The sequence below is a fragment of the Phoca vitulina genome, unplaced genomic scaffold, assembly GCF_004348235.1.
Source record: "Phoca vitulina isolate PV1807 unplaced genomic scaffold, GSC_HSeal_1.0 scaffold10, whole genome shotgun sequence".
Classification (NCBI taxonomy): Eukaryota; Metazoa; Chordata; class Mammalia; order Carnivora; family Phocidae; genus Phoca; species Phoca vitulina.
The window spans coordinates 36,873,650-36,898,871 of NW_022589713.1; the positions used below are offsets into that span (position 1 = coordinate 36,873,650).

Here is a 25,222-nt window from a genome sequence, read left to right on the forward strand (position 1 = left end):
AAGAATGTAGTAGGAGGGGAAGAATGAAGGGGGGGAAATTGGAGGGGTAGACGAACCATGAGAGATGATGGACTCTGAAAAACAAACTGAGGGTTCTGGAGGGGAGGGGGGTGGGAGGATGGGTTAGCCTGGTGATGGGTATTGAGGAGGGCACATTCTGCATGGAGCACTGGGTGTTATGCACAAACAATGAATCATGGAACACTATATCTAAAACTAATGATGTAATGTATGGGGATTAACATAACAATAAAAAAATTTAAAAAAAAATTATTACAAGGCAATATTAACTCAAGGATACAAAAAGAAAAGAAAAGAAAAAAAAAAAAACAAGGAAAGAATATCCACTCTCACCATTCTTATTCAAGATTGTACTACAGGTCCAAGTAAGTACGATACTTGCATACAAATCTTTGCAAACATAATTTTTAATTTCTTTTTTAAGGGATTCATTGGAGTGAGATTACTGGATAATACAATAAGTGTATGCTTAAGTTTTTTAAAAACTGTCAAACCAAAATATTTTCCAGTGCTTTCTCACCAGAAATGTATGAGTTCTAGTTGCTTCTAAATCCTCACCAGCATTTGGTGTTGTCAGATTTATTTATTTATTTATTTAGGATTTTTTTTTTTCCTCTAGTAAGCTCTAGGCTCAAGGTAGGGCTTGAACTCATGACCATGAGATCAAGAGTCACATGGTCTACCAACTGAGCCAGACAGGTCCCCTGTTGTCAGGTTTTTGTTTTGTTTGTTTTTTTTAATTAGCCATTCTAGTAAGTATGTAGTGATAGCTCAGTATAGCTCTAATTTGTACTTCCCTAATGACTAATAGTGTTGAACATTTTTCATGTACTTATTTGCCATCTGTGTATCTTCTTTAATGACGTACCTGCTCAAAATTTGACCCATTATTTGATTGAGTTGTTTGTTTCCTTACGATTGAGTTTTGAATACAAATTCTTCATCAGATATATGATTTGCAAATATTTTCTCCTAGTCTGAAGCTTGTCTTTTCATTCTCTTAATGTCTTCCATAGAACAGAAGTTTTAAGCTTTGATGAAATTCAATTAATTTTTCTTTTATATATTGTGGTTTTGATGTTGTAGCTAAGAAATACTTGCCTAAGCCATGTAAAATAGTCCAGGTTATTCTGCTGAAAAGGCCAGATAGAGAAGAGCAGTCTGGAGGATGAGAGGCCCAGCTCCAGCTCAACTCCAGAGCCTACCTGCCAGCCGTATGAGTCAAGGCTTCAGATGCAGCCCAGGCTGACAGCTTCACTGAAATCTCATAAGACACCCTGAGCCAGAACCACCCAGCTAAGCTGCTCCTGGATTCCTCAGAAATGATGAGAAAATAAATGTTTGTTGTCTTCAGCTGCTAAATTTCACAGCAATTTGTTACACAGTAATGAAAAATTAATACAACTGCTAACACCTTAGTCCAAAACACCGTGAGCGCTCACGTAGGCTACCGAACAATACCTCCTAAAGAGGACTCATGCTTCTATCGCTCCCTCCAAAACATAATTCTCCATACCAGAGCCAAAATGATCTTGGAAAAACCAACAGCAGAGACCACCACTCACAAAATTAAAATTCTAGAGAGACTTCTAATAAATACTAAGATTAAAAGCCAAATTCCTACCAGGTATATAAATGACCATATATTATCTGGGTTTTCAGAAAGGTCTTTCTTGACCATACTATCATAAATATGTCCCTTTCTTTAATACTCTTCTGTTACATTTATTTGATTCATATCTTTCATTATCTGATTTTTTTACATTATACTGCCATTTAAAATCACTTAAAATCTTTAATCAGATTTCATCAAAGATTACCAGACATATTACATGCCATGACTAGCTTTCTATAAACAACTTTGCTTTCTTTGTACACATCAGTGTCAATGAAATAAAAAATAAAGCCATATACGAGGCAAAGAACTTTATCAACCTTGTTTCAAACTTTATTCCCAGGTTTCTTCAGCTTAATTAGTGACAAAGAATGAATTGTGTCTAAGAAAACACTGAAAAGAGCTGCAGTGTCCAAGGGACTTGGCCTTAAAAATATTAGAGATTTAGATTTTATCAGATCCATGAGCAAAATCTTGAAAAGCAGTCATAATATAAAATAGCAGCCCCCAGTAACTTCTTCGAGTTTTATCTTCTTCAGAAGTTGGCTCAATTCATTGGTTTACTTCATTCTTGGAAGCCTCATCAAAATCCTCTACAAGATCTGGAACTTCATCATCCTCCTCCTCTCTGGTAACAAGTGGTGCTTTTCCATCCACAGATTGTGTGGGCAGAGCTTCAGCCAGTCTTCTTAAACTAGTCAGACTGTCTGCACCAAGTTGGTTTAAGATCCTGGGTAGCATTTCTGTCAGCTGCTTTGTCTCAGCATGGCCTGTAATGGAGAAAGTGCTCGCCGCCAGGGCTTCCCGAACTTTTGGGTTGTGAAAGTGGATTTCTGTTTCTTGGTTTGTGAGCATATTCACTTTTTCAATATTAGAGCTGTTGTTTACCCCTAACTTCTTTAAGGAGAACTGAAGCTTTTTATCATCTGCTGTAGCCATTCTATGAACCACCTTCTTTCAGGAAGCAGTTCCTTTCCCACCAATGCACACTTGGGCTGGCAGTTTGGTGAGTTTTTCCTGGTTCATGATAGTTTGATCTTGTTGGAGCAGAAATGGGACCATGAGGGGACTAGCGTTCTATTTTTGTTTAATATTCATTTATGTATTTAGGGTCTATTCACTCCTAACTAGTATGCAAGATCCATACTTTGTGTTATCACTGTATATTGACAGAGTTATATCTTTTGATAAATATATAGATACATAGTTGACCCTTGAACAATGTGAGGGTTAGGGGTGCAAACGCCCAGCACAGTCAGAAATCCATGTATAACTTTGATTCTCCCAAAACTTAATTATTAATAGACAACTGTGGACCAGAAGCCTTGTAACATAAACAGCCAACTAACACATACTTTGTACACTATATGTATTATATACTGTATTCTTACAATAAAGGTAGACAAAAAAATGTTATTAAGAAAATCATAAGGAAGAAAAAATACACTTACAACACTGAACTGCATTTACTGAAAAAAATCCATGTATGAATGGACCAGTGCGGTTCAAACCCATGTTGTTCAAGGGTCAAATGTATATGCATATCTATCATCTATCTATCTATCTATCTATCTATCTATCTATCTATCCTCTCAGTCCAGTAGGAGTAATGAGAAACAGTAGATGGCTAAGCTTTACAAAGTGTTTTTAAGATTATTCACAAGTTAGGGGTGCCTGGGTGGCTCAGTCGGTTAAGCATCTGACTCTTGATTTCAGCTCAGGTCATGATCTCAGAGTCCTGGGATCGTGCCCCACATTGGGCTCCATGCTCAGCAGGAAGTCTGCTTGAGATTTTCTCTCACCCTCTCCCTTTATCCCTCCTCCTCCGCTCACACTCTCTCTCTCTCAAATGAATAAACAAATCTTTAAAAAAAAAAAGGACTATTCATAAGTTAGATGGCTTGCTTTAATCTTCCTATTCCTCCATCGTGTGTATTGGAGAAAATTAGTAGAAATAGTATAGCATATCAATATTTTTAGGAGCTCATTATAATTTTAGCACATAGACTTCATGTACTTCGAATCTAAAATAATCCTTTGACTTTTAGTTTTAGTGCTACATAGAAATTATCTCATTTTTATAAAAATGCCATTGATTTTGAAAGGCAAAAACTAAGGAGTGGTACTCACAATGGTTCTACTCACTCTATGTAATGTGGATAATGGCAGAAACTCAGATAGATGTCTGCAAAAACAGAGATAGTTGAAAAGTATTCATAAAGAGAACAAAAGCTAATATTGTTTGGCCAGTTGGAAGATTTTGGTAGTAGTGGTAATGTTTCTATTACTCTTTCTACATTTGTGATCATATTTGGAGCAGAGGTAAAGGATTTATTTCAGAAACTGCGGTCATAAAAGCATTCATGTGCTATTATAGAAATTCAAAATGACAACAGATGACATTTTACATATAGCAATGTATACCCAAAAAAAATCAGTAAAAAAAATCTCTCCTTTGATAGAATGAATGATACAGGAAATGCTAAAACTGTAGCCTGTTTATGCTACAGCCTATAGCTGTCAACTTTCAGATGGAAAATGTGTGTGGTCTCTGGTTGAGTGCCTAGATTTTTGCTCTGTCGTTTACTATCTATGTGACATTGGATCCATAACTTAACTACTCTGTTTTCTCAAAAAGAGCCTATGAAACTTATCTTTTGCAAAGGGCTATGAGGTATTTCTATCCCTCTCCATAGGGTGCTTTCATCCACCACCTGTGTCAGTAGCTCCCAAATTCAAAGCCATGCCAATTCATTCATACGTGGCCCTTCGCACCCCAGACTGAGCTCATCATTCACAGTCATCCGGGATACCCCAAGCAGCAGAAGGCATCTCATCTTCCCCATTTTCTGGGCTGGAAATCTCTGCCTCTTCTCTCTTGCTCCTATGTTCATTAACTCCTCAGCTCTTGTATCTGAATCTTTCTTTTGATTCTGTGACCACAGTTTAAATGTGCCAGGAGCCCAAGCCCTCCCTTTTCCTGCAAGAACCTAGGTGCATCTCATCAGAAAACTTCTTCTAATCCATTCCACAGGGTATTTAACAATGGAATAATCTACCAACTCCTGTCTTCATCACAGCAAGCCCCCATATAAGTGCCAGAATGTCTCCTGACTGCTATTATCTATAAAGTTTCCAGCAGCCCTATGCCTTCAATACTGTCCATTTACTCACTGATTCATCCATTTCTCCAATAACCAGATCAGAAACTATCCATATTGACATAGTCCATAGAAACCAATGGTAGAGATACACATTAAACAAAGCATCACATATATAAATTTATAATTGTGATAAGATCACTAAAGATCAGGTAGATCTATGATACTATGAGGGAGTAACATAGCAAACATAGCAGATCAGGAAAATCTGTGACAAAATGGTGATTGAGGGAATATGTAACAGAAGACAGGAGTTAACTAGGTAAGAAGAGAAAGTGGAAAAGAGACATCCAGCAGAGGAACCTGCATGTGCAAAGGTCCTGTGATCAAGGAAACATGATCCATTAAGGAACTGAGAGAAGGTCCTGTGATCAAGGGAGCATGGTCAACTGAAGAACTGAAAAAAGGCTAGGTTGGCTGGAGGGTAGACAATCAGGGGCATGGCCAGATGATGCAAGACCCTGCAGGCCATGTTCAGACGACTGATCCCTGTCAATATGGCCCAAATTAAAATGTCCACCTCAACAAAACTATTGGATTCATCCAATTCATGCAACACAATACTTGATTATGAGCACCCCATGCCTCAAGGATGCCTTTTTCTTTACCCAAATTGATCTTTCTGGGGGAATACTATAAAGAGAGTTGATGAAGCGATGAACACTAGAGCCAGATATAGTTCATCCCTGGCACTTTCAACCTATTAGCTGGGTGATTTAAGCGAGTTTTCTAACCTCTCTAACTCTTTTCATTATCTGTGAGGATGGGAAGGTGTCTCAGATATTGGATGAGGTAATGAACATGTAATTTTCATCCCACAGTAAGTGCTTAAGAGATGTAGCTATGGGTAGTTACTCCTTTCCTTCAAAGCACAGCTAAAATTTTCACCATGATAAAAACGTCTTCCCTGAGTAAAATAAAAACCATGAATGACTGTGAAATTTCAGGAAATGATCAGTTGAAATCTCTATAGTGCCACACAATGACAAAGGCATCTACTTGAACACAACTGTATAATAGTTCAGAAAGATGTCCACCTTGCAAACTCGCCCATCTACCTCTCTTCTCTTTCCTTCTGCCTCAGTAAATGAAGGCCAACCTCCAACTTCCACAGTGACAAGATCATCAGTAACATCCTCTCCATGCAGGGCTCTGTGGGGGGAAAAGGAGTTCTCGAAAAGATGCTCAACAAACCCCTGCCTCATTGGCACTTCCTCCTCTGAAGGCCACTCAAATTCTTAATGTGAGCTCTTCCATTGTGCCACCCACTCTTCCAAAGCTTCCTTCCCCAGTGCAGGCTCTTCCCTGGATGAGAGAGAGTAAAAGCATTTTTCTTTCTCAACAGCATCATTATTTGATTGATTTTTATTGATGTAATTATTATAACAAAGAGTTGTAGGATGAAAAATTCAACACCTGATATAAAAGTACTTCCTGAATTCTAGGTAACTCCATATCTTTAGTACACAAACATCATTTCTAGGACATCTATCAGTAGACTAGATTCTTGGGGAAACCAATGTCCTTACTAAATATGGGCTCTTCTAAAATCATTTTCCAAAGTGGGCTGGTTACTGTTACTTGGAATAATGAATGAAACTTTAAACACGTGGTTCTGGGGTGCCTGGGTGGCTCAGTCGTTAAGTGTCTGCCTTCAGATCAGGTCATGATCCCAGGGTCCTGGGATTGAGCCCCGCATCGGGCTCCCTGCTCCGCGGGGAGCCTGCTTCTCCCTCTCCCACTCCCCCTGCTTATATTCCCTCTCTCGCTGTCTCCCTCTCTCTCTCTGTCAATTAAATAAATAAATAAAATCTTTTAAAAAAATAAATTAAAAAAGCACGGGGTTCTAATATTAAGTAGGAGTGCTAAGGGTCAGATTCTTATAAAAACAGGAAGTCAGGCTCTTGCTCTTTCTCATTCTCTCTCTCTCTCTCTCTCTCTCTCTCTCTCTCACACACACACACACACACACACAGACACTGTTTATGGCATGATTATAGAGTCCAAAAGGCTCCAGTGGCTTCAGTACACTTAGGAGGCTGGGCAGACTGATCAAATGTGTAGTACCATGCACTGTTGAATTAGTCTGTGTAAAAATAGGCACTCCCACCCACTCACCATGCTGTTTCAGAGCACACTTTGGGAAAACTCACAGAATGAAAATAACATGTCCAGAACACATCAGATTCTACCCTTTACATTAAAAATTTCTCAGAGAACTAAATGATAACCCAATATGCCCATATGACAACATACACTAAAATAAACTTTATTATCCTTGGTCTTTTGGTGTTTTTATAGGTCTTATAAACCCAACATTGGAAAGATTTTAGTTCCAATTTTTTCCTAAGATGGTAAAGATTCAAGGCCTCCTTATTCACTTATGCAGTCAATTATGGTGAGTCCGTCCCACCAGGAGAGCATAACAATCATTTGGTCAAGATCAGCACTTTCAGGACGTTCTGCTCGGACTTTCTTGGGACTGCCATTCTCATCTTTTCATGGAAGCCAACTGCTATTCAAATCTCAGAATTGCAGATTGACCCGGTGGCGGTGTGAGAATTTTAGAAAATTTTTTAGAAATTAGATTTGACTGAATTTCGCTTCAATATTTCCTTATTTCACATGACCTAATAGCAATATAAGGAAACTGGTGGGCTTGACAGAAAATATTCTTGCTTTCCTAGTGACATGAAGGCAATTTGTTGACTGAGAAAAATTCTAGAAATTGTGTGGCTACCCTTACCACACAGATGCTATATGAGGGTATGCAATACAAGTGACTCAATATTCTGTAGTCTTTTAAGAACACTCAAAGCTCTGGGTTGGCTTAGACCCAAATAGATACTATATCTGGTTAATGAAAAGTAAACAACACAACAGGTTCAAAGAAAGGTCAAGAGACCTACAAAAGCTACAGACTCATTATGTGCCTATTTAGCCAGGAGATTTTAGAGGCATATGAGATAATATGCATATAAGGACTCTGACTTCCCTATCAGAAGTGTAACACTAATTCATTTTTCCTGTTATGACACAGATTTCTCAGCAGCAATTGAGCTAAACAATAACAATTAAAATCCTCTAATCCTCTAGAAAGCAATGAAAATGCCAAGATTCTAGCAATACAAGAGAGGTCTAATTTGATTTCTCAAACTTTGTTGGCACTCAAGAAAGTAAACTTTTTCCTTTCATACTTTGGGTTATAGTATTTGCTGCGATGCCAGTGGGAACTGCTTGTAACTTTCCCCTTGTATGCACTGGATTTTCACTTTAATCCTCAATTCCTCTTATATTAAACACTCTTCCCACAAAATCTTAGCTGTCAGATCAAGATCTCAAACCCAAGTATCTTCCCTAATCATTATTTTTTATTTGTAACTGGCTTCTAAATATTTCTACCTGGGTGTGTTTTAGTTCATTTGTTCATTCATTCATTCATCTGCCCATTTAGTCAATAAATATTATAAAGTGCTTTCCAAGAAAGAAAGCCAAGAAAACCAGTTTCCTTTACCTCAAGGAGAGAATGGCAATTGCCCTATATGCTGAGAAAGGCAAGCCTGGTATACTGAAGGAGCCCAGAAATGGAACCTATCAGATGTGGACATCAAAGATGCCACCTGGAGGAATGGCATTTGAATTGAGTAGCAGAGGACATTCCAGGCAGAGAGAGCACTACGTTGGAAGGCACAGAGATATAGGACCACAGCCTGGTCTGTTCAGGAAGCAGCAATTTGTCCCATGAGGCTAGAGCAAAGAGCAAAGGTGAGATCATGAAGGAAGGACTCTGGGTGCCCTAAGGAATGTCATAGGGAGCTACCTAAAGGACTTTAACCAGGAAAGGATATGATCAGATTTCTAAAGCAGTATGTCCAAAACCTTACGCCTTAAATCCCCTCACCCAATTCTCTGGTGTCACAATCTTCACAAACTCAGACTCTTTCTCACTGTTCTCACACCTCTAACTAGGCACAAAATCTTTTAAGTAACTGCTGAATCTAAACCTTCCGCTGTACCCTCTTCTGCTGCTGCCATAGGTAAAGCCCACATTACATCTTTCCTGGACAATTGCAAGAGTCTTTGGCGGCAAATACTGTTGACTAGCTCTCAAAAGGCCATTAGCTACCCCTTTTCCCCTTTCTTATTTCCAACTATAGAGGCTGAAAGCTCACCTAAACAGTCTCCCTTATAGCTGGGGGTGCTAACATAACTTGGCTTTGGCCAACAGAATGTAAGACATATAATGGGATCCCCCTGCAAAAGATTTTCTTTAATGATAAAAGGAAATAGCCATTTGAAGAACAGAATTTCTTTTAACCTAGCTGCCATCCTACTTCCTGTCTGAGTTTGGTAATGATGCCTAGAGCTCTGGCTAATCTGCTGAGGATAATGGAGAGAAAAGACAGAAATGCCTAGATCATGGTTGACCTCCTTGAATTGTTAAACCAGCACTAGAACTGCTCACCTCCAGACCTCTTGTTATGAGATAATTACATGTCCTTATGGCAATAAGCCATTGTTAGTCTGGCTTTTTGCATCTGAACAGATCTTAACTGATATATCTCCTAAACTGGGGATGTCTCAAGTCTTTCCTTATGGTACCCCTCACCTGCCATTACAATTATCTTCCACATCCTGTATCTGATCACATAATTTCCAGTCTGGAAATTTCTAAAGATAAGTCTCTGGCCAAACATCAATGCCTAAGCTCCTTACTCACCAAAATCTCTATTGTCTTGACACATTGAATATCATGCCAGTGCGTAGGCACACTGTAGCGCTTCGGGTCTCTAACCTTCTTCTGTATTGCTGTACTCCATGCCTGGAAGCTTTCCTGCTCAACCTGAAAACCCCACAAAGAGAGTCAATCACATTTTCCCCTGTGCCTGAGAGTTGTGATAGACTATCTTCTTTGGGGAGGAGAAACACATCTTCACCCTTTTAAACTTGACTTGCTTTCACCCATGAAGTCTGGAAAGTTTTAAGAGCTGAGGTATGGTTCCATGCTTTCTCTTTCCTGCCTCTGCAATGTTGAAGCAGGTGTGTAGGAGCCAGCCTGGGTCTCTGAGCACAGCACCCTTAGTGACCTACATTGCCCACACAGTATGAGCTAAGAGAGAAACCTTGCTGTTTTAAGCCAGGGTAGGCAAATGTTTTCTTTTCTTTTTTTAAATATATAGTGGGTTATAACTTTCAGTTTATTTATTTTAAGTACTCTCTACACCCAACATGGAGCTGAAACTCAGGACCCCGAGATCAAGAATGGCATGCTCTTCCAACTGAGCCAGCCAGGTGCCCCAAGGATAAAGTTTTTCTGTAAATGGCCAGATAATAAATAGTTAAGGCTTCAAGAGCCACATGTGATCTTTGTCACATATTCTTTTTTTTTTTTTAACAACTATCTAAAAAAATAAAAGCCATCATTAGCTCACAGGACATACAAAAACAGGCCACAGCTGGATTTGTCCCACAGGCTGTGGTTTGCCACTGTTTTAAGCTACTGAAACTTTCAGGTCACTTATTACTGCAGCATAACCTGACCTACCCCAACTAATATAATAATATTTTGCATAGACAACTTTCTAGTCTTTATCACCCTGTAATACAACTAGAAGCTCCATGAAGATAGTGACCACGTCTGTCATACTTGTCTTGTCCATTGCTGGATGTAGTAGCTCAGGAGTTAACTGCTGAGTGAAGAACTCCAAGTCTTCCCCATAAGACTGAGATTTCAAGGGACAGAGGACATGGCTTTCATCTAATATCCACCCCGACATGCCTGGCATATGATGGCATTTGATAAGCACTTGAGTCTTTGATAAATATTCCACTGAATCAAGTATTTTTTTCTTGTTATTACCAGTAGCAACAGCCAAATATCATTTGAGAAACATGTAGAAATGTGCACAGCCTGTTTGGTTGCAGAATGAACATGTGACCTCTTGAGTCATGCACTAAAGCCCATGTCTGAAATCTATTACCATAGTTGATTGAGTTTTGTTTTTTCCTTTTTCTTTTCTTTTCTTTCTTTCTTTTTTTTTTTTTAATTTGGGATCAGGGGAGAAAATGGGAGCATGAGAGGCTTACATTAAAATGTGGGTATTTGAAAAGGTCAAGAAATATGAAATGGTGGATCTGCGAGCAAGTTCATTATCAGCACATCCCCTACTTCAGAGCCATTCTATAATGGGATGGCACAGTGTAGGTCTTACTTGACAGGCGGCAGCACTTAGAGCCGACCTTGACTGTGCTTTGCTTAGGTCAGGTGCGTGGCACCTGAGTGAGGTGCGTGGCATCCAAGGTTGAAAATAAGTGCAGAGGCAAGACCTGGACATGTTTCACAGAACAAGACATTAAAATATACAGTCTTTTAAATGGAAATATATTTAGACATTAAAATTAGATACCATTTGTAAAATCACACATACCTAAATATTAGTATATTAATATAAAGTTAGTACTCTCTATTCTGCTGCCTCATGAAGGCAAATTCCCAGCTAGTGTGCTTACTATAAATAATTGCACACCAACCTCAATTTTAAAACATCTAATTCATCTACATTAAGAAAAAGAGAAGAAGAGGGAAATTTTGATTTTTCTAAAGCTTTTTTGTCTGGTTACATTTTCAGTACATTTTGTCTCATGCATCTTAAACATCACTTGTCGATGCCATGTTTCTTTCCTGGGAGTAAAGCCTTCTAGCACAAGAGAAGAGAAAAATAAAATATGACAAGGCTGCCCCTTTGTGGTGACATGATTTCACATACACCGCAGCCTATTTTTTTTTAAAGAGTTTATTTATTTATTTGAGAGAGAGAGAATGAGAGAGAGAGCACATGAGAGGGGGGAGGGTCAGAGGGAGAAGTAGACTCCCTGCCGAGCAGGGAGCCTGATGCGGGACTCGATCCAGGGACTCCAGGATCATGACCTGAACCGAAGGCAGTCGCTTAACCAACTGAGCCACCCAGGTGCCCAACTGTAGCCTATTTTTATAGGCTCTATGAATTGCAGTTTTGTTTCAACCTCCCAAAATATGGGCATCTTCTAAATTTGGCTTCAAATTAATGCTATAAGATTTTAATTTAACCATACCTGTCATAAAAATAAGAGTCTCTGAAGTCCACATTTATACCAATATTGATAGACACCGAAAAATATTTTCATCACTATTACATTTAAAATATCTTTAAAATAGTGTTATCAAGTCTCTTTGGATTATCTTTTTAGTCATAAAATCATTTTATACTCATTGAAAATGACAATAACACATCAACACCCTGTCCATGTAATTGCTTTAATGGAAAGAAACTAGATTAGGATAAGATTCTGTTCTGAGGTATATCACTGATTCTTTATCTGAAACTAGAAAAATATTGCCTCATTTAATGCTAAAAAGTTTTGAAAGTTGAATATAATTTTTAGGTAATAACATTTAAGTACAAGTCTAATAAATATTAATAAGAAAAAGGTTGGGCAGAATGGTGATGAGGAGCAGGAAAGAGAAAAGCAAAATAAAAGTTTATTTATCCTTGTAAACAAAATAACTTTTTTTCTAGAGAGTCTTTTATAATTTGGAGCACTGGGTGTTATACGAAAACAATGAATCATGGAACACTACATCAAAAACTAATGATGTATGGTGACTAACATAACATAATAAAATAAAATTTAAAAAAAGAAAAAAATATATATTTTTTAAGTTAGAGTAAAAATGAAAGTGGAATATTTTGTCATATATAATGTATAGACTTAATAATGTACTGCCCATTTGGGTTTAAAAGGTAGATTGATCAGGACACTGGGTGGTTCAGTCTGCCGTTGGCTCAGGTCATGATCTCAGGGTCCTGGGAGTGAGTCCCACACTGGGGTCCTTGCTCAGCAGGGAGCCTACTTCTCCCTTTGCCTGCCACTCCCCCTGCTTGTGCTCTCTCTGACAAATAAATAGATAAAATCTTTAAAAAAAAAAAAAAAAAGGTAGATTGATCACATGTGTGTATGTCTTCTAGCTCTCAAAATCTTGCTAAAATGAAGGGAAATCAATTTTCTATATAAATTACTAACTCACAAGGACAATGAGAATGGGCTTGGTGACAACAGAGGATAAGATATTCCAGTGAATTTTTGTAAGATGGAAAATAGTTGGAGAATGTACCGAGCAGAAGTCCCAAACCATGAGTCTGAGAATAAGACGGCCAAAAGGGAGCCCATTCACCCTGCAGAGCCCAGTGTGCCACACACGGATAAGTGAAGTTAAAAAAATCTCAAAAGACAGAGTTAAGATCAAGTCCACAGGTCCCTCCCCACATTCACATATGACACTCCTCAGTTATTGAGTTCCCCTTGCCACTAGCAGAAAAAGAGAGATTTATTTTCCAGAGACACTGACTGAACCAGAAAGAAACAAAGCAGAATGTGGGTGAACCCATGGGAATTCAGGGAAAACCTATCAACTGAACATAACTACCTGAGGCCCCTTTGTCCACACCACTCCCCAAATGACAGCAACAGATAGACATTGCCTCAGTCAAGATACTGGAGATGCATTCTCTGGAAAAAGTTTAGGTAAAAACTTTGGGGGTTTCCAAAGAAAAATGTCATTGTGCTCTAATGAAGTTTACAGATGGCAGCCTTAGCTGGAACCCACAGAGCTTCCAACAGCTTATTTAGTGTCTTTGTCAGCCCAGGATCAATAGACATTTGAGAAAAGTCTCCATTAGGAAAGAGAGATTGGTGGTGGGGGTGGGGGGGGTGGGGGATGGAACCAGAAGATACAGAAACAATGCAGGGTGCTGAAAAGAAAAGTCTACATTACCTTGAGAGAGAATAAAATCAGGATTCCATGAAAATGAAATAAAGAACAAGATAAAAGGGGAAATTAAAAAATGTGAAAATCAAAATTAAATATTCAATAGAAGCACTAGAAAATTAAGTTGAAGAAATAACTGAAGTAGAACAAAGAGAGCTGAAAACTAAGAGAATAATTATTTTTAAATTAGGATATTATTTAGCATATAGATCCAAGACTAATGGGAATTCTAGAAAGTAAAGAAGGGAGAAAAATAAGGCAGGAAAATTTCCCAAGACTGAAGTTTTAGCTTCCAGTATTGAAGTACACACCTAGTTCCAAATACACTGAATGAAGAGACCCACCCAAAGCTGTGGATGAAGAGAACCTAAAATTTTCTAGATAAATAAAAGAGCTCATATATCAAGTAATGGGAATCAAAATAGCATTGGCTTTCCAAACAGCAAAACTGGATACCAGAAGACTGAAGTAATGCCTTCAAATTTGAAAGGATAATGACTTTTATCTGAGAATACTACACCCACCCAATAGAGTACAAAGTCTCCTATAAATATTTTGTGACACACAAGCATCCAAAAATTGTAAGATTCAGAACATTCTTTTTAAGGAAAGTACTAGAAGATACACTTCAGCACAGCAGGAGAGTTAAAAAAGAAGAGTGTGTAAGTGATGAATCACTAAATTCTACACCTGAAACTAATATTACACTGTAAGTTAACTAACTGGAATTTAAATGAAAACTAGGAAGGAAGGAAGGAAGAAAGAAAGAAAGGAGGAGGAGGAAGGGGGGGAGGGAGCAAGAAAGAACTAAAGAACAAAAGAAAGTAAGAAAAAGGGAGAAAGAAAGGAAGAAAGAGAGAAGGGAAGGAAGGAAAAAGAAGGAAAAAAAGAAAGAAAGAAAAAAGAAAGGGGAAATCACAGAACATAAAAAAGACTCCAATTAGAAAAGAAGCAAATGTAAGTTCCAGGACAATGGCCATGCAGCAGACCTAAATTAAAATCCAGTCTACATTGCAGCAAGCAGCTGGATGTCCAGGAAAACAAAATTGAAAGTAACTGCCATGTTTGACCACATGGAAATGTACAGAGAGGGCTTTTATAATCTTTTTGGAAGACTTGGGAAGAAGAAATAATACCTACATAGAAAATTAAGAAAACAAACAAAAAAGAAGGCAATTATTAGCTCCAAGAAAAATAGAAAGGTCTACGAGAAAGGAAAGGTGATCAACATTGAACAAGAGTTATACAGTAATAATAACGTAAATATTAAATATTAATTTAACTCCAAATTGTGCAATAACTATATTGGCAGGATGGTAGATGGGGAAGAAGAAAAAATAAGAAAACTAAATCCTCAACTATCACAATGGAAAATCAAATGCCAGAAGAAGCTAAAGAGAATTAAATTTTTCAGAAAACAGAGAACTGGGGATTGCAAAGAGTTGTGTTTCTTTATAAGATTTTTTAGGACGGGCGCCTGGGTGGCTCAGTTGGTTAAGCGACTGCCTTCGGCTCAGGTCATGATCCTGGAGTCCCTGGATCGAGTCCCGCATCGGGCTCCCTGCTCGGCAGGGAGTCTGCTTCTCCCTCTGACCCTCCCCACTCTCATGCTCTCTCTCTCTCATTCTCTCTCTCAAATAAATAAATAAAATCTTTAAAAAAAAAAAAAAAAAGATTTTTAGGACTATTTTATTTTGTAAACTATTTTGATATGCAGTACTGATTACAGAAGATAAATATAAAATTTAATAACCTTAGATAGAAAAGAAATCAAGCTACTACAATAAAAGATTAACCTCAATGTATTAAATGTAACCAAGGAAATGATTACAGCTGATCTTAGTAAGAAAATAAAATGCAAGGTTAGCTATTACTCAGAAACGTGGCCTGAATAGCCATCAAAGGCATCATATATCAACACAAAACAAAACAAATCTGTTCATTCCTATTTAATAATGTATAGGTATAATAAATTTGATTTCTATTAATCCTCATTAACTTATAAATTAAAATACCTATAGGTATATAAATAGGAAAAATTCTTAAGGAAACACAAGTCTAATTTATAAAAAAGAAAAAAAATGAAAGCTTATGGCAAACAAAATTATAATTAATTTCAAATGATCAAGCAAATGTGTGTCCAAGGTGAAGATTCACAATTATTTGGTCTCATTTTATATTTCACAAAGCACTGGCCTGGAATATTTCCAAGTAACTTTGCATTGGAAGTTATCTATAGAGTTCCTGTTTGGAGCTGCTTTTTATATTTTAAGCTAATATAGGATGCTCTTAGAAAAATCTGGACAGTAAATCTAATTGTTGTTACTGAAGACACGTGGTGATGGTAAAGGTGCACATTTGGAATTGCCTTTATGAAGAATTAGATTCTACTAAAACGAAGAGAATCAGCCTTAAAATGTTATCATGTGTCTCTCACATCAATAACATTTAGGGAAGTGGTCTCCAAGCAAAATGCCTAAGGCAATCCACTGGAGGGCAGGAAAAAGTATTGAAACCTTTATTTTGATTTTTTAGCGCACCCCTTTATATTTTATTTGTAGACTTTGTGTACTTTATATTGAATAATTGTACAGTGATACAGGTATAGAATTTATAAGTAAGCATATATACATTGGCAGTATATTACAAAAAATATTTTACTGATGGAATGTCATGAGCAAAAAAAATTTAGAAACTACTGATTTAGATATGTATATCCTTACTTATAGTTGGTGAACGATTAATAGTCCATGAGAGTAACACAAGTGTTCATGAGTGAAGAAGAACAGGAGAATGCAAATTATCAATCTAGGCTAAAAAGTTAATTTTAAGTTATGATTGAGAATTAATACAATTGTGGGGAAAAAAATTAACCTCCTCACTTGTAAAATTTTAGCCAACATTAGGCCTATCTGTATCAGTTGAAAATATTTTGATAAAAACTGATGCTAAAATATACAAATGCCTAGATTTTTTCATAGCCCTTGATATGTATACTTGTCACCCATATGGTACAGACTATATTAAAATAGTTCAAAACAATGTGCCTATGTGGTAGTCATAAAAGCTTTTACTGATGAAGTAGTGTTCTATAGAGAGAAAAAAAGCCTAGCAACCATTGAATTGGGAGTTAAATACTTAAATATCCGAACAGTACTTTATTCTCTCATATGGGCAAAATACAATTCAATCAAGAACTACACTAGTGACTGTCCAATACAGTAGCCACCAGTCACATAGGGATGTTTACTTCATTAAAATTTGATAGAATTTAAGATTCACATCCTCGTACTGTTTTCCAGAGTGGCTGCACCAGCTTGCATTCCCACCAACAGTGTAGGAGGGTTCCCCTTTCTCCGCATCCCCTCCAACATCTGTCATTTCCTGACTTGTTCATTTTAGCCATTCTGACTGGTGTGAGGTGGTATCTCACTGAGGTTTTGATTTGGATTTTCCTGATGCCGAGAGATGTTGAGCACTTTTTCATGTGTCTGTTGGCCATTTGGATGTCTTCTTTGCAGAAATGTCTATTCATGTCTTCTGCCCATTTCTTGATTGGATCATTTGTTCTTTGGGTGTTGAGTTTAAGAAGTTCTTTATAGATTTTGGATACTAGTCCTTTATCTGATATGTCATTTGCAAATAACTTCTCCCATTCTGTCAGTTGTCTTTTGGTTTTGTGGACTGTTCCCTTTGCTGTGCAAAAGCTTTTTATCTTGATGAAGTCCCAATAGTTCATTTTTGCCCTTGCTTCCCTTGCCTTCGGCGATGTTTCTAGGAAGAAGTTGCTGCGGCTGAGGTCGAAAAGGTTGCTGCCTGTGTTCTCCTCAAAGATTTGATGGATTCCTGTCTCACATTTAGGTCTTTCACCCATTTTAAATCTATTTTTGTGTGTAGTGTAAGGAAATGGTCCAGTTTCATTCTTCTGCATGTGGCTGTCCAATTTTCCCAACACCATTTTTGAAGAGACTGTCTTTTTTCCATTGGACATTCTTTCCTGCTTTGTCGAAGATGAGTTGACCATAGAACTGAGGGTCCATTTCTGGGCTCTCTATTCTGTTCCATTGATCTTTGTGTCTGTTTTTGTGCCAGTACCAAACTGTCTTGATGATTACAGCTTTGTAGTAGAGCTTGAAGTCTGGAATTGTGATGCCACCAGCTTTGCTTTTCTTTTTCAACATTCCTCTGGCTATTCGGAGTCTTTTCTGGTTCCATACAAATTTTAGGATTATTTGTTCCATTTCTTTGAAAAAAGTTGATGGTATTTTGATAGGGATTGCATTAAATCTGTAGATTGCTCTAAGTAGCATAGACATTTTCACAATATTTGTTCTTCCAATCCATGAGCATGGAACATTTTTCCATTTCTTTGTGTCTTCCTCAATTTCTTTCATGAGTATTCTATAGTTTAATGAATACAGGTTCTTTGCCTCTTTGGTTAGATTTATTCCTAGGTATCTTATGGTTTTGGGTGCAATTGAGTTGAAAACAGAGCTACCCTACGGCCCAGCAATTGCACTACTGGGTATTTACCCCAAAGATACAAATGTAGTGATCAGAAGGGGCATATGCACCCCAATGTTTATAGCAGCAACGTCCACAATAGCCAAAGTATGGAAAGAGCATAGATGTCCATCAGCAGATGAATGGATAAAGAAGATATGGGGTATATATACAATGGAATATTATGCAGCCATCAAAAAAATGAAATCTTGCCATTTGCAACTATGTGGATGGAACTAGAGGGTATTATGCTAAGCGAAATAAATCAATCAGAGAAAGACAAGTATCATATGATCTCACTGATATGAGGAATTTGAGAAACTAGACAGAGGATCATAGGGGAAGGGAGGGAAAAATGAAACAAGATGAAACCAGAGAAGGGGGCAAACCATAAGAGGCTCTTAATCTCAGGAAACAAACTGAGGGTTGCTAGAATGGAGGTGGGCGGGAGGGATGGGGTGGCTGGGTGATAGACCTTGGGGAGGGTATGTACTATGGTGAGCACTGTGAATTGTGTAAGACTGATGAAACACAGACCTGTACCCCTGAAACTAATAATACATTATATGTTAATTAAAAATTAAAAAAAAAAAAAAAGATTCACATCCTCAGTCACACTAGCCACATTTCAAGTGCCCAACAGCCACATATTGGACAAGGCAGATACAGAACATTCCCTTGGGTGCAGAAACTTCTATTGAACAACTCTGCTCTTGAATAATATTTAGGAATTCCTAAATTAAAAATTTTAAGATTCTTATACTTACTAACTGTTACTTTGTCCTTATCCCCCAACATAATGTTGTTTGGTGTCAGATCTCTATGCACAATCCTCTTCTCCTTGTGTAAGTACCGAAGAGCTAAGCACAGCTTGAAAGAGCAAATAAAAAACAAATTTTATTTCCCCCAATATACATATCACCACTGATGACCACTATACACATCTCTAAGAAATAAGCTCAGAAATTTACTGTTTGGTTAAAAAAAAAAAAATTAATGAAAACAAAAGTGTACCTGTATAAATATTTTCCATAGTCTTTCTTCAACAAAATGATGCTGTTTTTCCTTTAAAGAACTGAAATGCTCTCCAAGAGGGACCCCTTCTATAAGCTCCATAACTATATACAACCTATCATCTATAAGAAAACAAGGAAGAGATAATAGAAACTTAAATTCAATATATTTAGAAAAAAACATGAATTAGAATCCGAGCTTCCCAACGTGTGTGCAGGGCACAGCACTAAAGAATTAGAGACGTGCTAAGATATGGACCCAGTCATTCCTGGAGACAGTGGAGGTGAGGGCCTCTTGGGGATCCTGGAGCCCTTTCGGTTATGGACTACCTCCTAGCATAAGTTTATGCTGGCAAATACTATCATTTTCTCTGTACGCCAAGATGGGAATAGTTGGGAGTGGCCAAAGAGAACAAGTAAATGATGCCAAGTCATGGAGCATTTCCTGAAGAACATGTAAACCCACCTTTCCTATCAGTAGTTTAAAATTTACCCTTAAATCATGTCAGAAATTCAGAAAATTGCATTTTAAACTATTGTTTGATGGTTTCATAGATGTACCTCACAGAATTTTACAATGGAATCATGCCATGGTCTTGCAATGACACAGCTGAGAAAACAACCCGTGCAGAAATTTCTGTCATGCCCCTCTATAGCAGAGAAAGCTGGACTTCTACTGGTTTTATCTTATGGATACTGAGAATCTCATAACTGATTGCATTCATCTCTTTGCTTTGGATGTCAAGAAACAAAGTAAATTCTACTTTCTCCTCCAAAACCAATATGAAACTATTAATGATGATATGTGATATGTATCTTTTGTGATGTTCTGGATGTATATAAAATATGTACATACATAATATTTACAAAAATGAAATATTTACTATACATGTTCTGCCACTTATACTTTTTCATTCAGCAGCCTGACCTAACAGTACACACAGATGCGTGCCCTTCTTTCTGCTGGCTGCATAGTATTCCACAACAGATGGATCGTTATTTATTCTCCTAAAGATAGACATTTATATTATTTTCAATTGTTTATTATCCCAAGAAATACTCAGTGTATATACTAATCTTACTCCTAGCTTAATTTTTTCCTTTCTTATATTAATTTTTCCTTTTTTGATTGAAGCATAATTAACATACTGTATTATATTAGTTTCAGGTGTTCAGTATAGTGATTTAACAATTCTGTACGATACTCAGTGCTCATCACAATAAGTGTACTCTTAATCCCATAATTCCCTAATTCCCTAATCTATATTTATCATATTTTATGTATTTTTAAGCCACTTCCAATTCTTTTTGGAAGATGTCAGGTTATAAAAGTTTTATTTTGTTTTTAAATTAGCCTAAGTTGTGTCACTTCCGTAGTGCAAGTCAGAAGCCAATCTTCATCTCTAATGGGATATGCACTAAATTATAAGAATATGTTCTACTATCAAGAATTCTAATATCAAGGGAGCAGGATTTACTGGAGTTTCAGCACTGGGTTCCTCTGAGTCAGCTACGGGAAGGGAGATGGGTAAAATCATAAAATGCCACAGTACACAATAGGTTTGCCTAATAATAGCATTTATAAAGAGGCAATGAGGAAGTCCCAACCATTGCCTTGTACTTCTTTAAATCTTCCTCGACTTACTTTGAAACTTACTTTGAAACTTCGTATGTGATGCACATCATTAAGGTTTATCAGTACTTTTATTGTTTCGGTCAAAGGTCCTATATTGTTTTAAGCATGTGACTGAGTTTGGCTTTATCTCAACCTTTTGATTCAATAATCCATCCTCCTTACACCTAAGAGGGCCTGCCTGCAGAATCAGTCAGGGCTCCACCGCCACCTTGTGGTAATTACCTGAACTTTACGTAAAATAAATCTCAAAGATGTAGCCACTCCCAATTTATTAGGGGGGTGAAAAATGTCATCTGAGTCAATGAAAACAATTTTTAATTTTGTCTTAAATATGCCATATCCTTTAGTTTGCTGATCTCCTGATCCTACTATGGTTTTGTGTGTGTGTATGTAAGAAAATAGCTATAACAACTATTTTGCTTTGTTCATGCAGTGTCTTTCATATAGGAGTCTAAGTATTTTATAACTATCTGTAGGCCATTGATTATTATATCACTGTTTCACTGATCAAAAAAGTGATGCACAAGATCTTCCACAAATAAATAAAATAGTTGGAAAAAAAGAAAAGAATTAAGTCTATTTTGTGACATTCTAATATAGAAATATATAATATAGATACTTTTCCTTAATTAGAAATATCATGAAAACTCATACTTACTTTCCAGAAATGTTTTGTAATAGCGTACAACATTGGGATGATAGAGCTATAAGAAAATAAATAACAAACATTACATTACTTCAAAATATAATTGGACTATAATTGAATATAATTGAAAACAACACAGAAATTATTGCATTCATATTTATCTATAAAATTAAGCATTTCAAGATATCATCTAATTGAGATTTGAGATTTTTATCATGACTCTTATTATTTGCTACCTACAAAACTAATCTGAAAATAGCAATCTCCCATATAGCCTTATCAATTAGAATTAAAAACTGATTGTACTTTATCCCCTAATTCAACTAAAACAGAGAACTGTAGAACTCAAAGTAACCTGAAGAATTCATTTAGCGCTCCCCATCCCACCACTACACACACATTGCAAAGATAAGAAAACTGCAATGAAGCAATTTATGTTGAATAGGTACACCATTGCCTCTTACCTCTCCCTGCTACTTAAATATTCATATATACTGTTTATGTCTATTCACACTTGGTGTCTTTCTATGTTCTCCAAAATGGTTAGTATGAAATTGAAAGAATCTAAGCATTACTAACTCCATTTACATTATAATAACAGTTGGCAAGGACTCCCTTCTTGGCCAAACTTTAGTCAGGCTTCTCGGAACTCTCTTCTTGACTAGGCTTCATGCTTGGCCTGCCTGGTTTTATCAAGAATCCTGCCAAGCCAGGTTAGCAAGAATCTCCCCACTCTTCATATCCAATCAAGTTCCTCATCAACCCATCTTTGACAGCTAATGAAGTCCTTCCGAGTAATTTTCCATCTAGGCACCCCCTCACCCAGCCTCTTGGTTGTAAATCACTAGCTATTGCTGTTGTCTTCAGAGTTGAGTTCAATCTCTCTCCCCTGTTGTAATTCCTATTGCAGTAGTCTTGAATGAAGTTTTCCTTGCCATGTGTAAGAAGTATTCAGTTCTTTGGCCTAAATTTACCTCAGGATATTACACAGAAATTCTACTTTTTCAAAACTTTCCTTTCCTATAAGAATACTAAAATTTTTATAGTTGCTTATTTATAATTTAAGTTTCTGGCAAATTGAAATTTATTCTATCTCAGAATAGTTGACATTACATTTATAAATGGCTTGCATCTCTTTCTGGTCTCTTTTCTTGCCTTTTTGAAAGGGAGTCTGGTAACTGTCCACCAAAAACCTCCCTTCCCATTCCTCCATTGCAATTGAGTTCGGGTGGAACATGGCTTCCCAGTCAGAGATTACATCTCTCAGCCTGCCTTGCAGCCCTGAGAGGGACTGTCACTAAGTTCTCACGAAGCGAATGTAAGGGGAAACACGTGTGCTCCTGTGTCTGAGTCCTAAACACTGGGAACACCCCCCCCACCATGCTCTACCTTTTTCACCTTGGATGTGAACGTGCCTGTGGCAGTTTCAACCAAGCGGATGCAGACAATGGCCTAGAGGTAGCAGAGCAGTAAGGGAGAAAGAACCCACATTCCCAAATGATTGCATGGAACAGAGAGCACCACCAGCTTGGTCCACTCACTCTAGGATTGTCACATGAAAGAGAAATAGCTCACTGCATTGTCAAGCCTCTTGTTTAGGCCAATGGATATGGAGCCTCTTTCTTACTGCAGCTTAGTCTCATTCTTAACAAACCCACTCTCCTTTCCTAGTTCCATTTCTGCCACGTGTGTCTGCCATCACCTCCTCCTTTTAGACCTCTAAATGTTACTATCCTTTCCTGTGGTTCAGTCCCCTCTTAAGAGTGCAACTGTACAATTCTGAGTTTTCTCTAAGTCCAAACACATGCTTCTTATATGTCCCCACCCTGATACTTTCTTCTCTTAGGAAACGTGCTAATACAAGGTCTACCTCATCAACTATCAAGTGGCCAGTAGATTTTAAACAATACAGGACCAGGTAAGCAACAGGACCATATTCTAAGCCTAGCTCACTGGCCAGGACTATATCCAGATCAGGGTTCAAATGAAGCTACTCGATCAGCTTGCAGCAAAAGCCATGCTCTAGCCTTGTGCTACAGTGAAACAGCATACTGCTGAGTATCAGAGTATCCTACGCGGGAGTGGACACTAACTTCTTCTTCAAGTCCACTCTATTACTATATATGAAACTCAACTATAAAATAAGCTATTAATGATAGTATGTACTGCAATTTATGAATTGGGCTAGAACTATATATTTTGATGAATAAAGATCATATTTATTTGGTGATCTTTATGTCCCAGCACAGATGCTATGCAAATTTAACTCATGGAGAACAAAGAGCAGGGAAGCTGGTCACTCTCCACAGGAGTTACAAATGAACAGTACCCATAATGAATGTATAAATAAGGAAAGCTGAAAAAGAAACCCATGTATTCTTGGATCACAAAATCCAATCTCACTTCTCTTCTGATATGTTTATTCTTTCTCCCCAAACAAACCTTCATAATGATAGTTAACTGAGTTGTTACATTATGTCTGAATATTCCACTCATTCCAATAAATAATAACCCATCTTGAAAATCTACTTTTAGATTTAATAAGCTGTACTTGAGGAATGTTAACAGCTTGGTTCCACTTGACAAAAGTCAGGGAACTCTTAGCCATATGCTTATGCATGTAACTAAGTAACCAAATATTCTACAACATAATGAGAAGGAAATGGATACGCTTGCGATGAAAAAAGAAGGGTGTTTCATATATGCGGCACTCTGCTGTAAACCCAAACATTCTGCACCCCAACCGCTGATATAAACTCCAGAAAGTCTTTCTATGGTTCAATGTCAAGCCTTCAGAAAAATATCTCACCAAAATATTATCACCTCAATATCAATTATTATAAACAGAACCAGTTCTTAAACAGCATGGACAAGAATAGCACAAGAACTCTACTTTCTTTTAATGACACTTAGTTAAGGAACGTATCTTCATAAACAAGAAAAACGTTTACCTGCTCTTTAATTATGGTTAATTCAGAAACAATATTCTTTACACTGCTGTCTCGATCTTTTTTATCCTTTCCAAATGCTGGGTTGTGTAAATTGACCTCTTTCATTGCTAAAAGATTTTGACCACTACGCTTTCTAACCTAAAATAAAAACAAAACATAAGATAATAATAATAAATAATAATGATGGGGTGGGGGTAGAAAGAAGGAAAAAAAAAGAGATCGATTAATAAGTCACATGATTAAAACAAGTAATCTAAATAATCTACAAAAGTAACAGAATTTTTAAAATTTTTGTCTGTATGTACACTAAGCTCAGCTCAAAAAACTGGTATCTCCTGGGTCAGTCTGCACTATCCGGTAGGATTTTCCTGGGTAAATATAGAAAACTCTGGTATGAATTTAGAGAAAGTCTCATGCACTGGGACCAGCCACTTTGACTATTTTTTTTGTGAGACATTAACAACGGCTTTTGTCTTCAAAGATTAGTGACACATTTCTAGAGCTGAGATAAGATAACATCAGGACAGCTATTTGATGGGCAAAAACAATCATTCTAATTTCTATCTATTTTTCAATAACGAGGGCTCTAACCCAGTTGCGTGGGTGTGTGCAAGTGGGACATCTGGTTTGCTTCGGAATATCAGAAATATTTTTCCCCAAGGGCAAAGTCACCTTGTAGACACAGCCAAAAGCTCCACTTCCAAGATAATCCAAAATCGCATAGTTGCCTATGTATTTCGAAGGAGCTTTATTCTGATTAATGCTTTCAAGATTTTCAGCAATTTGCTTCAGTTCATCCTCCTAAACAAAAAAATAAAAAGGAAATGGGCACTATGATAATTTCCATTCCTGACCACATACCAGCCTACC

General features: G+C 37.3%; 2 protein-coding genes across 2 annotated transcripts in view; both read right to left on the minus strand.

The window, feature by feature from the left end:
* The window catches only part of LOC116635088 (serine/threonine-protein kinase Nek10), a 132,985-nt gene that overhangs the window by 43,931 nt on the left and 63,832 nt on the right, over positions 1–25,222 (minus strand). Inside the window, exons 18-22 of the mRNA XM_032408824.1 lie at positions 25,025–25,153; positions 24,353–24,490; positions 21,414–21,459; positions 19,121–19,242; positions 18,874–18,976 (exon numbers count right to left, since the gene is read on the minus strand). Coding sequence (XP_032264715.1) covers positions 18,874–18,976; positions 19,121–19,242; positions 21,414–21,459; positions 24,353–24,490; positions 25,025–25,153 — 538 coding nt within the window. The remainder of the gene's footprint in view (positions 1–18,873; positions 18,977–19,120; positions 19,243–21,413; positions 21,460–24,352; positions 24,491–25,024; positions 25,154–25,222) is intronic.
* Positions 1,603–2,777, minus strand: LOC116635090 (transcription factor BTF3-like). Its single transcript, XM_032408831.1, has one exon. The coding sequence runs from the start codon at positions 2,573–2,575 to the stop codon at positions 2,189–2,191; it is 387 nt and encodes a 128-aa protein (XP_032264722.1). The 5' UTR covers positions 2,576–2,777; the 3' UTR covers positions 1,603–2,188.